General features: G+C 44.0%; 1 protein-coding gene across 4 annotated transcripts in view; it reads right to left on the bottom strand.

Moving 5' to 3' along the window:
- Positions 1 to 950: 950 nt before the first annotated feature.
- The window catches only part of CDIN1 (CDAN1 interacting nuclease 1), a 288,449-nt gene continuing 278,243 nt past the window's right edge, over positions 951 to 11,156 (bottom strand). For 3 of the 4 annotated variants that reach the window (XM_004380603.3, XM_023735114.1, XM_023735115.1), the window contains exon 11: positions 1,298 to 3,281. In XM_004380603.3, the coding sequence (XP_004380660.1) occupies positions 3,152 to 3,281 (130 nt within the window). In that variant the 3' untranslated portion in view covers positions 1,298 to 3,151. Of the gene's footprint in view, positions 1,186 to 1,297; positions 3,282 to 11,156 lie in introns of those variants that run through there. The other variant, XR_002824733.1, reaches the window with a different exon arrangement.

Raw genomic sequence — 11,156 nt, 5'->3', positions numbered from 1 at the left:
AGGGAAGGGGGGAAAACCTAAGAAGGGAAGGGCCACGTGGAAGTAGTAGAGATGTAATTCAGTGGAAACAGCAGGTTAAAGAGAGCAGGCGGCTAAGGGATCTCGGTTCCAGAGAGGAAAGGAGACAATGGGTGGCACTCCCCAGCAAGAGGCAGAGAACGAACTGTTCACTTCAGGCTGTGCGTTAATTAGCGTGGCCCACCTGGGACCATTTAGCAGATTACCTCATCCAGGGTTCTCAACAATCCCCTGGCAACTTAAATGAGTTAATGCGCCCCCCCAAAGACCAACAATTTATCTTCGTTGCCAGGATGGAATCAAGCTTCGTAGATACTGAGCAGGTACATCCACCTATGGTTGAAAGAAAATTATTTCCCCTGGAGGCTTTCTACTCTGGAGCCCTGAGCCTTCCATTTTGTATGTGATTTTACAAGTGTTTAGAAGACTTGACAGACAGCTCACTGGATGGCAAATGAACAAAAAAAGGATCCTCGCTGTTTGTTTTTTTGGGGTGGGGATGGGAAGGGGAGTACAAGGGGGTCTATGAAGTCAGCTTAAATACCATCCGCGCTGGCTCCGCTTTGCTCTGAGCTGATTCCTCTACATGCTCTAAACGTGTCTCTTATTAGTCTGTGAGAGCAGATGCTTGGCGAGTCGACCTGCCAGAGAGAACGTCATTTCCTTTTATGTTTTGGACACACTCCTGTTTTCTGGCTTGACATAATTTGTTAGCACAGTTTGCAGGATGCGTTCTAATGATGGCAGCAATAAAAAAAAAAAAAAAGTTGTTATCCCATGTCTACTTTCTAGGGTTGATGTTTATATTGTCCTACCCAAAAAACAAACAACAGGCACACAGATTAAGCGTTTTTAATACATAAGAGAAAGAACAAGGACTGTCTAAGCTTCCAGTGTGGGAACATTACTCTCTTCCTTACCCCTCCAGTCCGACAGTGGCGGATATAATAATTCCATTAGTTTTTGTGTGGGAAACAGCTTAATTTTGAGGAAGCTGCAACTTGATCGCAGTATGGACAGCTTTCTGGATTCTTCGCTACGGGGAAGGGCCAAATTCTAAGGCCCCATTCATGAACAGGAGGTGATGCTTTTGCAGGAAAATCAGTCCCTTCTCACAGCATATACGTCAGCGCAACCGGCAGAGGAATAAATGCATAACGCAAGCACCTTTATTTTTAAAAAAAAAAAAATCATTGGTGCACCCTTATCATAAATTTGTTTAATGTAAAACAAACACATTCTTGACGCAGGTTTAACAGGAGTCTCAGCATCTGTGCAGATACATGTAATTTAGTCCTAAGGAAGGAAAAGCGGTCTAATGCAAGCCACGAAAACTGCTTTTGACAATAGTTCTTTTTTTAAAAAAGTACGCACACGTGTTTTAAAACAAAACTGTTGTTATGTGTGTCTGTGTGAACGCTCCATATCAAGGCAACAGCGGTGGTTTCAAATCACCTGGTTCCACTCTCAAAACGTGCCTGATGAATTGTACACTCAAACAAGAGCTCGCCTGGCATCTCCTTACGATTTAATGCGGCCCACGGCAAAGTGAAATCCCAACAGCCAGAGACCCGGCATGCGGTTTGAGTTCCCTGAAAGGCAGCTGGCCAACCTTTACAAACCTTCTTGAGCACAAAAGGCAAAAGGACAAATGATACAGTCTTTTGAAAGAGCCAAGCAATGTGTGTAACTTAAAGTCGTTTGTAAGAGTTACATGTTTTTTATTATTATTTCAAAAATCACTTTTTCAACATTATAAAAATTCTTATGCTTGTCAGCTTGGGGGACATTATTTCACTAAGTACATAATTGTAATTAATCTATTGACACTTTGCTTTAGATGGACATTTGGTCTGCAGTACAAAAAAATGAATAAGTTAAAGTGAAGAAATACAAAATCTCCTTTACTTTGCTTACTTAAAAATCATGCTAGGTTGATTTCTGGTACACTTAATTCCCCAACAGCTCAACATTTCTAATGCCTACGTTAATTGTTATATAATTACACGGTATAAAAAGCAGATACAAAGTAGCATACAGAAATGTGCTTTTAAAAAATTTTCACTCATAAAAATACTGGGTAACATACATACTGACAACTAAAACCAAGCCAAACCCACTGCTCTCGAGTCTATTCCGACTTATAGCGATCCCATAGGACAGAGTAGAACTGCCCCATAGGGTTTCCAAGGAGCGGCTGGTGGATTCGAACTGCCAACCTTTTGGTTAGCAGCTCTATCTCTTAATCACTATCGACAACTAGCCACGTTTAAAAATAAACTTGTCGATGCGGCACTGAGCTTCGGTCATCTTCTCCTTGCCCCCAATCCAATGTAGGAGTGTGGCTCCTAGATACAGTGTAACTAACAGTTTTAAGTTGGATAAAGATAAAATGTTTGGAGTTTAAATAAGTATCATAAAAAGAAGAATGCTCATTAAAAACATTTTTGCAGCTTGGCTTAATGCCTTTGAAGCCAGGAAACCATAAAGGCTGGACAAAATGGGCACATAGCTCCTGCATGTCATGGAAGCCAGGAAACCATAAAGGCTGGACAAAATGGGCACACAGCTCCCGCTACCGTCTAGGCCTACCAGAGCCCTGCAGGCGAGGGCAAAAATTCAGTTTCAGACTTCAGCTTTTCTAGGTTCGTGCTAGATTATTCCATTAGGCTGTCATGCAACACTGGGTATCTGGGGGTCTGGAGAGAGAGGGGGAAGGAGAGATAATGAATAGAGCCTCAGAAAAAAACTCAGAGGGTGAGTCGGTAACAGGGAGGAGAATTGAAAAATCCCACCCTTCAGTCTCCACATTTTTTCCTTTGTTCAGTACACAGGAGAAACCATCCGGAAGGAAGAGAGATTATGACTATCTATAAACTTACTGTTGGACAGAGACAGAAATGCTGATAATGAGTGGGTTGTGTCTGTAGTTCTTGGCTGTTCACATCAGCAAGGGATGAAGGAAGACAGAAACTCCTGATATGTTTGTCTAACGAGGCAGTACTGTGACCACGGGCAGCAAGAGTTCAGCTGAAGTTCAGGGCAGATGTTGCCAGGAGTTCACGCTGCAGGAAAGTAAAATTGCTTCCGGATTCACCTTTTCCGCCCAGCTTCTCTTCCAGGATCTGCAGGGTCAAGCTACGCTATGGCATAAGGTGACAATATCGGTGGGGAAACAGGCTTTGAGCAGGATGCCCCTCTCCCGGTTACAGTCCAGCTCCTGGATGAAGCCGTACCAATAGATGACTAAGCCGGGCCCAAATCTGCAAAAGGCGAGAACATGATGTTCATACGCATACAACACGGCTCCAGGAAAAAGTCATTTCTGAGGCACTGATAAAGTTATTCTCCCAAATACTTAAACATCCGCTTCACAAAAAGCTTTCATTTTCGTTGCTACAAGTATGACCGAAGTAGCTGAATTTATACCACAAAAACTCATTTAATACAAGTATTACCGCCTTGGATGGATGTCTTCTTTTTTTTCAAGGAAGTTACAGTATTTCAAAGATACGAACTATGCTAATTACATTTCAGTGAGGTGTTACGAGCTTGGGCTAATGTGATTACTTAGGTGATAAAGAAAAAACACCCCAAGTAGACCATCGGCACAGCCTGTTACGCTTCATGGCAACCTCCTGCGTGTCCCAGCAGATCTGTGCTCCACAGGGTTATCAGGGGCTGAATGTTTGCAAGTAGATCCCCAGGCCTTCCTTCTGAGGAGCCTCTGGGTGGACTCGAACCTCCAACCTTTCGATTAGCAGCCAAGCATGTCGCTGTGTGTCAGTGGTACTGTCTTAACAATGAAACTTGCCTGTTTTCAACTAGGAGCTCTGGTGGCACAGTGGCTAAGAGCTACGGCTGCTCACCAAAAGGTCGGCCGTTTGAATCCACCAGCTGCTCCCTGGAAACCCTATGGGGCAGTTCTACTCTGTCCTATAGGGTCGCTATGAGTTGGAATGGACTTGACAGCAAATTTTTTGGTTTATTTTTAACTAAGGAAAAAAAAAATGTTTCAAAATTAATTTTAAAACATGGGACGGTTTTAGGTCCTCTTCTGGCTTTAATATTCCATTCATGCTCCAACAGGGCCAGAAGTCACCCGTCATCCCCTCTTTCCAGTCTTTAAAAAAAACCCCGTGTGACTCATGGGGATCCCTCAAAGAGACCTTCTCCCCAACCTTCATTCTCTGCCTCACCCCTGTCTGAGCGTGGATGCAGCAGGAAACCTGGTTGTAGGTGCTTATCAAGAAAATGAGGAATAAAGACACGTAGACTCGTGACAGGGTATAGACAGACGGAGGCTGAAAACCTCCACATTTGTCAATGGTGCCTCCGAGTTATCTCTGATTTTGTTCACAGCGACTGATCCCCAGGAAGCAGGCTCGCGAGGGCCCTACAGACTCCTTCACCCGTCAGGAAGTTGAGACCTTTAGGCTGGGTTCACAAAGATGTAATCACTATCAATCACCGCGCACGGGGAGATGTTTTGCACATCAGTTTCACGTTTTTTCCTACTGAGAGCACTTAATTAAAGGGCAGACGACTTTTGGTGTAGTGTTGCAGGAATTTTACAGTGAAATCATAAATTATGAATGTTGGGTTAGTAAAAGGATGTCTAAAAACAGAACTGCTTTCTGTATTCGAACATTACAGCAGGCTGAACCGCGCTAGGCCAGAAAGCTTTTTCCTTCCATGATTTATTATATGCTGTCGTGTACTTGCCAAAACTCACAGCACAGGACGGGCCGACGGATACTGGACGTACAGGAATAAGTTCAGTTGGATGTCACATCATGGTTTATTTGGGGATTCACATCAGTAAGGGATTCACTCTCTGGTTGTATTCCAGATTAGCTGAAACTTTCTGAGTCCCCTCCATGAAGGGACGGAACCAGAAGATGGTACATATCAACTGAACTTGCTCTAGGGGACACAGCAGGTAGGTACAATAAGTCCTGCAGTACCAGGTGCTGTGAGATTTACCTGAATTCAGGACTGGCTGCAGACACTCTTTCCTCCTCAGCATCTCTGAGGAAGATGCCCACTGAGGTTAGAAGCATTAGACTCCTCGGGGCCCGAAGAACGTGCAGCCCAGCGCTGATACGCACACAGCGAGAAGCTCACACCTGGATGACAACTTGTTTCCCTGTGACCTAGCGTTTCTTAGTAACTTAATCACAAACATTTGTCTGCAACTGAAACATACGCTATTTGGTACCTTTATTTTACAAAGAGCTCTGTGATTAGGACCCAGTGATCTCAGATTTGTCAAAACAACGCTGGCAAGAGCAGGAAGATGTGCAAACCTGTGGACCACGTCTGAGAAGCCTGAAACCTCCCCGTCGGCGTAGCATCCGTGAGTCACAGCCTCAGCCGACGTGACGTTAAGCTCAACATGTTCCTTCATTGGCAGCCATGCAGGAGACCATGGCATTCTTCAGAAAGACACTCATTTGCACAAAGGGAGAAGAAAGTGTGACCTAAGCAGTCACTGAGAGGAACAAAAGAATATATGGGGATGGTAAACAACCAGCCCAGTATTTTAAAGATTTAGTAAAACAAAACCACAGATCACCAGCACTCAGAGAGCAAGAGCGGCCTGCACCTCTCTGCACAGCTAAATCATAAGCCACAGAACTTGGAGCGTGACAGCACTTCATGAAAATGGCATTTTCTAGGCAGAAAAGCCGGGCCGGGGAGCACCTCGATGCTCAAGAAAATGGACTTGTTTCATTTGTGAGGCAATGGATAGAATCTGCAACCCAGGAAGGCTTTGCAAGACTGTGAACCTAAATATTTCGTGTAGTGGTTCACCCCCAGGACCCCCTGAAGACGGTAACACAGATCCTTGAATTGTTTTTAGAAGTGACTCATAATAAGGCTCTACCATCTATCTAAGTCTTAATGTTTCTTAGCTTTTGGATGGAATTATATTAACTTAGGGGCGTAACACGAGCTCTCTTCGGTAGCTCCAAAGCTGATTGGCAGTATGTGCTTGATTAATTAAAAAGCAGGAGACACAACTTCCCTGTGTAAATGGAGACTGGGAGACAGAGGCTTTCAAAGTATGAGGTCTTTGTGTGACAAAAACAATAGGGATTTTTGAGGGCGACAAGCTTGAGAATTGAATGGCAGAGCAAGATCTGGCCCTGTTCCTCCCACCTTCTTCAGTGCATTTCTGAGAGCTCTCCAAGAGCTCAGGACCCAGAGATTATACGACGCTGCCAACAGGGGCAGACGATCCAATAAACAAGGTAAGCACAGTGCTTACCTTGCTTACCAGATCATCTGTAGTGAACAACTTCACATTTTTTCACCACATCCAAGTTTCTGTTTCTAGGTATCGCTGGAATCTGTCTCTCTCCCAACCCCACAGCACCCTCCTACAGAATCGAAGTCTCGTTTTAAATTTATAATCCCTGGGAGGGGTGGATGACCCGGTAAGCAAGGTTAAGCATGAGCTTACTTGTGTTTACTTACTAATCTGTAGTGAACAATTTCACACTGTGCTTACCTTGCTTATTGGATGACCCGGCCCTGGCTGCCAAGATCACTTTTCAGCAACATATCTGTTTTTGAAGAGGCTGGCCACATTAAGCAACTTTATATAATCAATTCCTTGATTATGTGAAATAACAGAAGGGACCATTTTGGTGGGTAATATGAAAAGGCAAGCAACTCAATGGTGGCAATTCCTTCTGAAAAGTGCAAAACAGGGAGGAAACAGGACCCCAGCAAAATTTGATGTAGGTCAAGTGCACGGTTATGGGTTGAGCAATCTCCCCTTTTTGATGCCGATTCCCATTTATTGGGGCCCACTGGACAAGAATGAGATCACTGGGAAGGCAAATATAACCTTTGTGACCAATAAAAATCAGAGATACTCTGTCAACAGTGTTTAGAAGAAAACGGACTCCCTGGGTCAGAGGGAATGTGTAAAGCAAAGGGGATGGTTTGCTATCAGAATTGCAGCCCCTGTCATGAGCCCAGGGACATTCAGTAATGGGATGTATACAGGTACCTGAATGGATTCTGCAAACACATTTCAAGATTTACCATAATGTCAAGGTTACCACACTCGTGGCGAGGAATAAGATCAAATGGATTTTAACGACTCCTGTGGAGGAGCCACTGGAAACGTGAGTTTTAAACAAATAATTTTGCTTGCAAACAAAATACCACCAAATTAGCAAAAAAACAACAAATACCTCTTGAAATAATAAAGGGAGATGAAAGTCAAGAGCTGCGACAGACCTTGAGGGTGTGAACAATGAATTTCCTCATAAACAATGACAACCTTATAAACGTGTTCGAAATGTGTTCTCTGGTTTCCTTCCATTTTAGGGTCACCCTGTTGGACCCCGTTGCCATTGAGTCGATTCTGACCCATAGCAACCCTATAGGACAGAGTAGAACTGCCCCACAGGGTTTCTAAGGAGCACCTGGTGGATTCGAACTGCCAACCTTTTGGTTAGCAGCTGTAGCTCTTAACCACTGTGCCACTAGGGTTTCCATTTTAGGGTATTTAGAGAAATTTAATGTGAGACTGTGGAACCAAATACAGCTGGGCATCTTTTGTGGGTTTTGTGCATATCTGTCTCCGAGCGATTACCCCTCTGTTTCAGCATTTGTCTTCTTGCACTGTTTGCCCACTGAGGGCAAAGACATGTTTTATTACACTCGTGTGCTCCATGCCTAGCACAGTGCCTGGCACATAACAGATATTCTCCAGGACCAGAAGGAGAACACAGGGTGAGTGATAATAGGATCAGACAGCTTTGCAGTTGGTTAATGCATCAATGGCAGTCCAGAGACAGGTGTGCTGACAGGACTTGGCCAGGGCCGTGGCTTTGCATTTTTATTACAGACCAGAAGTACACTAATGACATACTTCTGGGTCACGGAGATGGTAATAATAGTCACGACAATGTGAATTATTAACATGAAGCACCTTCTATATGCTAGATACTGTTCTGACCGCATACATTAAGCCATTTAATTCTCTTGCCAATCCTATGAGGTAGGTACAATCACTGCCCCCACTTTACAAATGAAGAAACTGAGGCATAAAGCAATTAAGTAGCTTGCCTAAGGTCTCACAGCTAAAAAGTACAGGAACCAGTTTTGGAGCCCCCTGGCAACCTGGCTGGAGGGTCTAGGATTGTACTCACTGTGACGTGGTGATCAGTTTACTACACAGGGTGATATACAGTATCAGAGCGTAGGCAGAAAAAGAGAGGAGACTTCCTTTGCATGGCTAGACCATGCCTAGGGTGTACCTCAGAGGGTTCTGGTGCCACATTTTAAGGGGAATATCTCTAGTCGGGAACTAATCCAGAGGAGAACCCTTGGGTATTTGAGGAACTGTTAGAATAACAGAGTATGTCCGACCTAGAAATGAGCACTTATGCTGGGAACACGCTCACCACATTCTGGTTCTTAGAGCGCTCTTGGGGATTGAGGGATTTGACTCAGGCTGTAGCTGCTGAGCGCGGAGCCAGGGCAATGTTCGAAAGCAGCCAGAATCAGACATCGATTCGACATGAACAAAATTTTTTCTACAGTTGAAGCTTTTGAAAAAAAAACAGAGTGAGCTGCCTTGGAGTACAGTGACATGTCTGTGACTGGTTCTTTTAAATGAAGGCTGGGATTTCATCCGTTTTCAAAAATTGAGCCAATATATAAAAGTTGGGCATTTTTACACAAAATCCTGCACTTTTAGTTTCTCTTGAAAAATTAGTTGATTTTGTAACAGTCAGCTGGAGCTGAGTAACAGCTGCCCCTTGTAGACAGGACATACATCCTCAGGTTTGCGCAGTCCCCACCCCTCTCTGTTACTCCCTGACGTGCAGGCTCGGTGCCAGGTTTCACTGGTTACCATGCCTGCGCTGTTGAGTTTCTTACTGTAGATGCCCATTTCTCCAGACTCACAACTTTATGAAATACGCGAACACACAGATAATCTGAGAGGGTTTCATGCTTCATGAAAGAAATGGAAGAGGACACATTTCTCTTGTCTAATCTGCTCCTTTATGTTGTCCATCTGGCCCCTGTAAGCATTTGAGTTTCTAATCCCTGCCCTGAGATCTAACTCAGAGGTGTCCAATCTTGTCAGAGACCCGCGAGGCATTGTGAGTCGTTGCAAGAGATCTTTATGCACACCAAGCACTGCTGTCAGACAGAAAAGAAAACAAAACAAAACTTAGCTTATTTTAAATGTGTAGATGACTGAAACGGGATCCACAGTGGCTTCCAGTCATTATGTATTTTCTAAGTCCATGGAGTCTACAAGCACAGCTGTTATCACATAGGGGGCTTAGCAAAATGTTTGTGTGTTTTAAAGAGGATCAGATTTGAAAAGTTAGACCTCCTCCCATAGATGGGTGATTTAGGTCCACGTAAACAGTGAGACTCGGAGGTATGGGTGACACTAAGACATATTTACAGGCGTGTGAAAACACTTAGCAGATTTGTCAACAATCCGTCCCTGAACATAAGGTTCACCTTCTCAGTAAAAAATGAGCTAGAAGAAACAACACTTAGTTACTATCCCAGAACCCACACTACAGAGAGCAGTCTTACCACTGTGATCTAGAGGAGGAGAGCTACAGAAGAGAAACATTCAGACTAAGTTGGGCAACAGTAGCAATGAAAGAAGACCCACAGTGATGGTGGTCGTGGAGAATTTGAGTTACAACTACGAACTGCAAAGAGATACTGTGGTAGGTGGACTTCTATGGCCCCAATGACCCCTGCCTCTTTGTCTTCATGCCCTTGTGTAATCTTTTCCTCTGGAGTATGGGCTGGACTAGTCACTTGTTTCTAACAAACAGAATACAGCAAAAGTGACTGTGACTTTCACCTTGCTTTCAGACTCTCTCTATTGCCTTCTCTGTTTGTACACTTTGATGAAGCAAACTACCAGGTGGCAGAGACTCATGTGGCAAGAAGTGAAGGTGGCCTCTCGGTCCAACAGTGCATGAGGAACTGACTCCTGCCAACAATCCCTGAACGAGCTTGGAAGTGGATCCTTCCTCGGTTGAGCCTTCAGATGAGACTGCAGCCCCTGGGCTGAAACCATGAATGCAGCTTGTGAGAGACTGTGAAGGAGAGGACCCAGCTGAGCTGTGCCTGGATTCCTGACCCCAGAAACTGTGAAATAATAATGGGTGTTATTTGAAGTCACTTAGTTTTGGAATAATTTGTTATAGATAACACAGATGTGCACTACAGATTCGAGTTTAAGTATAAATCAAATGGTCATTCTTTACACATGCACTATGAACAGGCTTGTTGGGTGCAGATTGGCTTTTTCAGTTAAAATTTAACCCAGAATTCATACTTACTTAGAAGCCCTGGTGGCGCAGTGGTTAAGAGCTCAGCTGCTAACCAAAATGTCGGAAGTTTGAATCCACCGGCCGCTCGCTGGAAACCCTATGGGGCATTTCTACTCTCTCCTATAGGGTGGCTATGAGTTGGAATTGACTTGATGGCAATGGGTTTGTTTGTTTGTTTGTTTTTTTGGTATCAATAAGTAGCAAATATTCATCAAGGCAAATCTCAGTGAAGCAACTTTGTGCTTTTATACTAGCAGAACCTCTTGACTCCGAACTTAAGTCTAAACATCAGTACCCCTCCCAGCTGCATACAGGACTGTGGGGTTACCCAAAGAGGTATAGAAATCACGTATAAAATGAAGAATTTCAGTTCCGTGGTTTTGGTGTTAAGCTTGGTCATTGGATTTCTGAAGCTGCAGATTTGAAGGGGATGGAGACAGGGCATAGGAGCCTGGTCACAGGCAGAACACACTGCCAGACAAGGTGAGTGACTGCTGACAACCTGCAAAGAGACGTTTAAAAAAACTCAAACTGTGTAAGCCCCAGAGGGCTTGGGGTTCAGGCAAAGAGGCTCCGTCAATCTCAACAGGTGCTGAGGACACAGCCCAGGAAAAACAGATGCTGGAAACATTGTGTTTAGACTAAAAAGGTGGTAGAATCTGTAATATATTTTTAAAAGATTGTCACAAGAATGTTTTAAAAATGGCACTTTGACAAGATAATTCTTGGTTTTCCAAAAAAATCTGGCTATCCTCAGTTAGTCTCTGAGGATTCCAGAGTACTCAGATTTGACAGAAT

Source organism: Trichechus manatus, unplaced genomic scaffold, assembly GCF_000243295.1.
Source record: "Trichechus manatus latirostris isolate Lorelei unplaced genomic scaffold, TriManLat1.0 scaffold00076, whole genome shotgun sequence".
In the NCBI taxonomy this organism is placed as follows: domain Eukaryota; kingdom Metazoa; phylum Chordata; class Mammalia; order Sirenia; family Trichechidae; genus Trichechus; species Trichechus manatus.
This window is presented reverse-complemented; position numbering and strand designations above follow the sequence as displayed.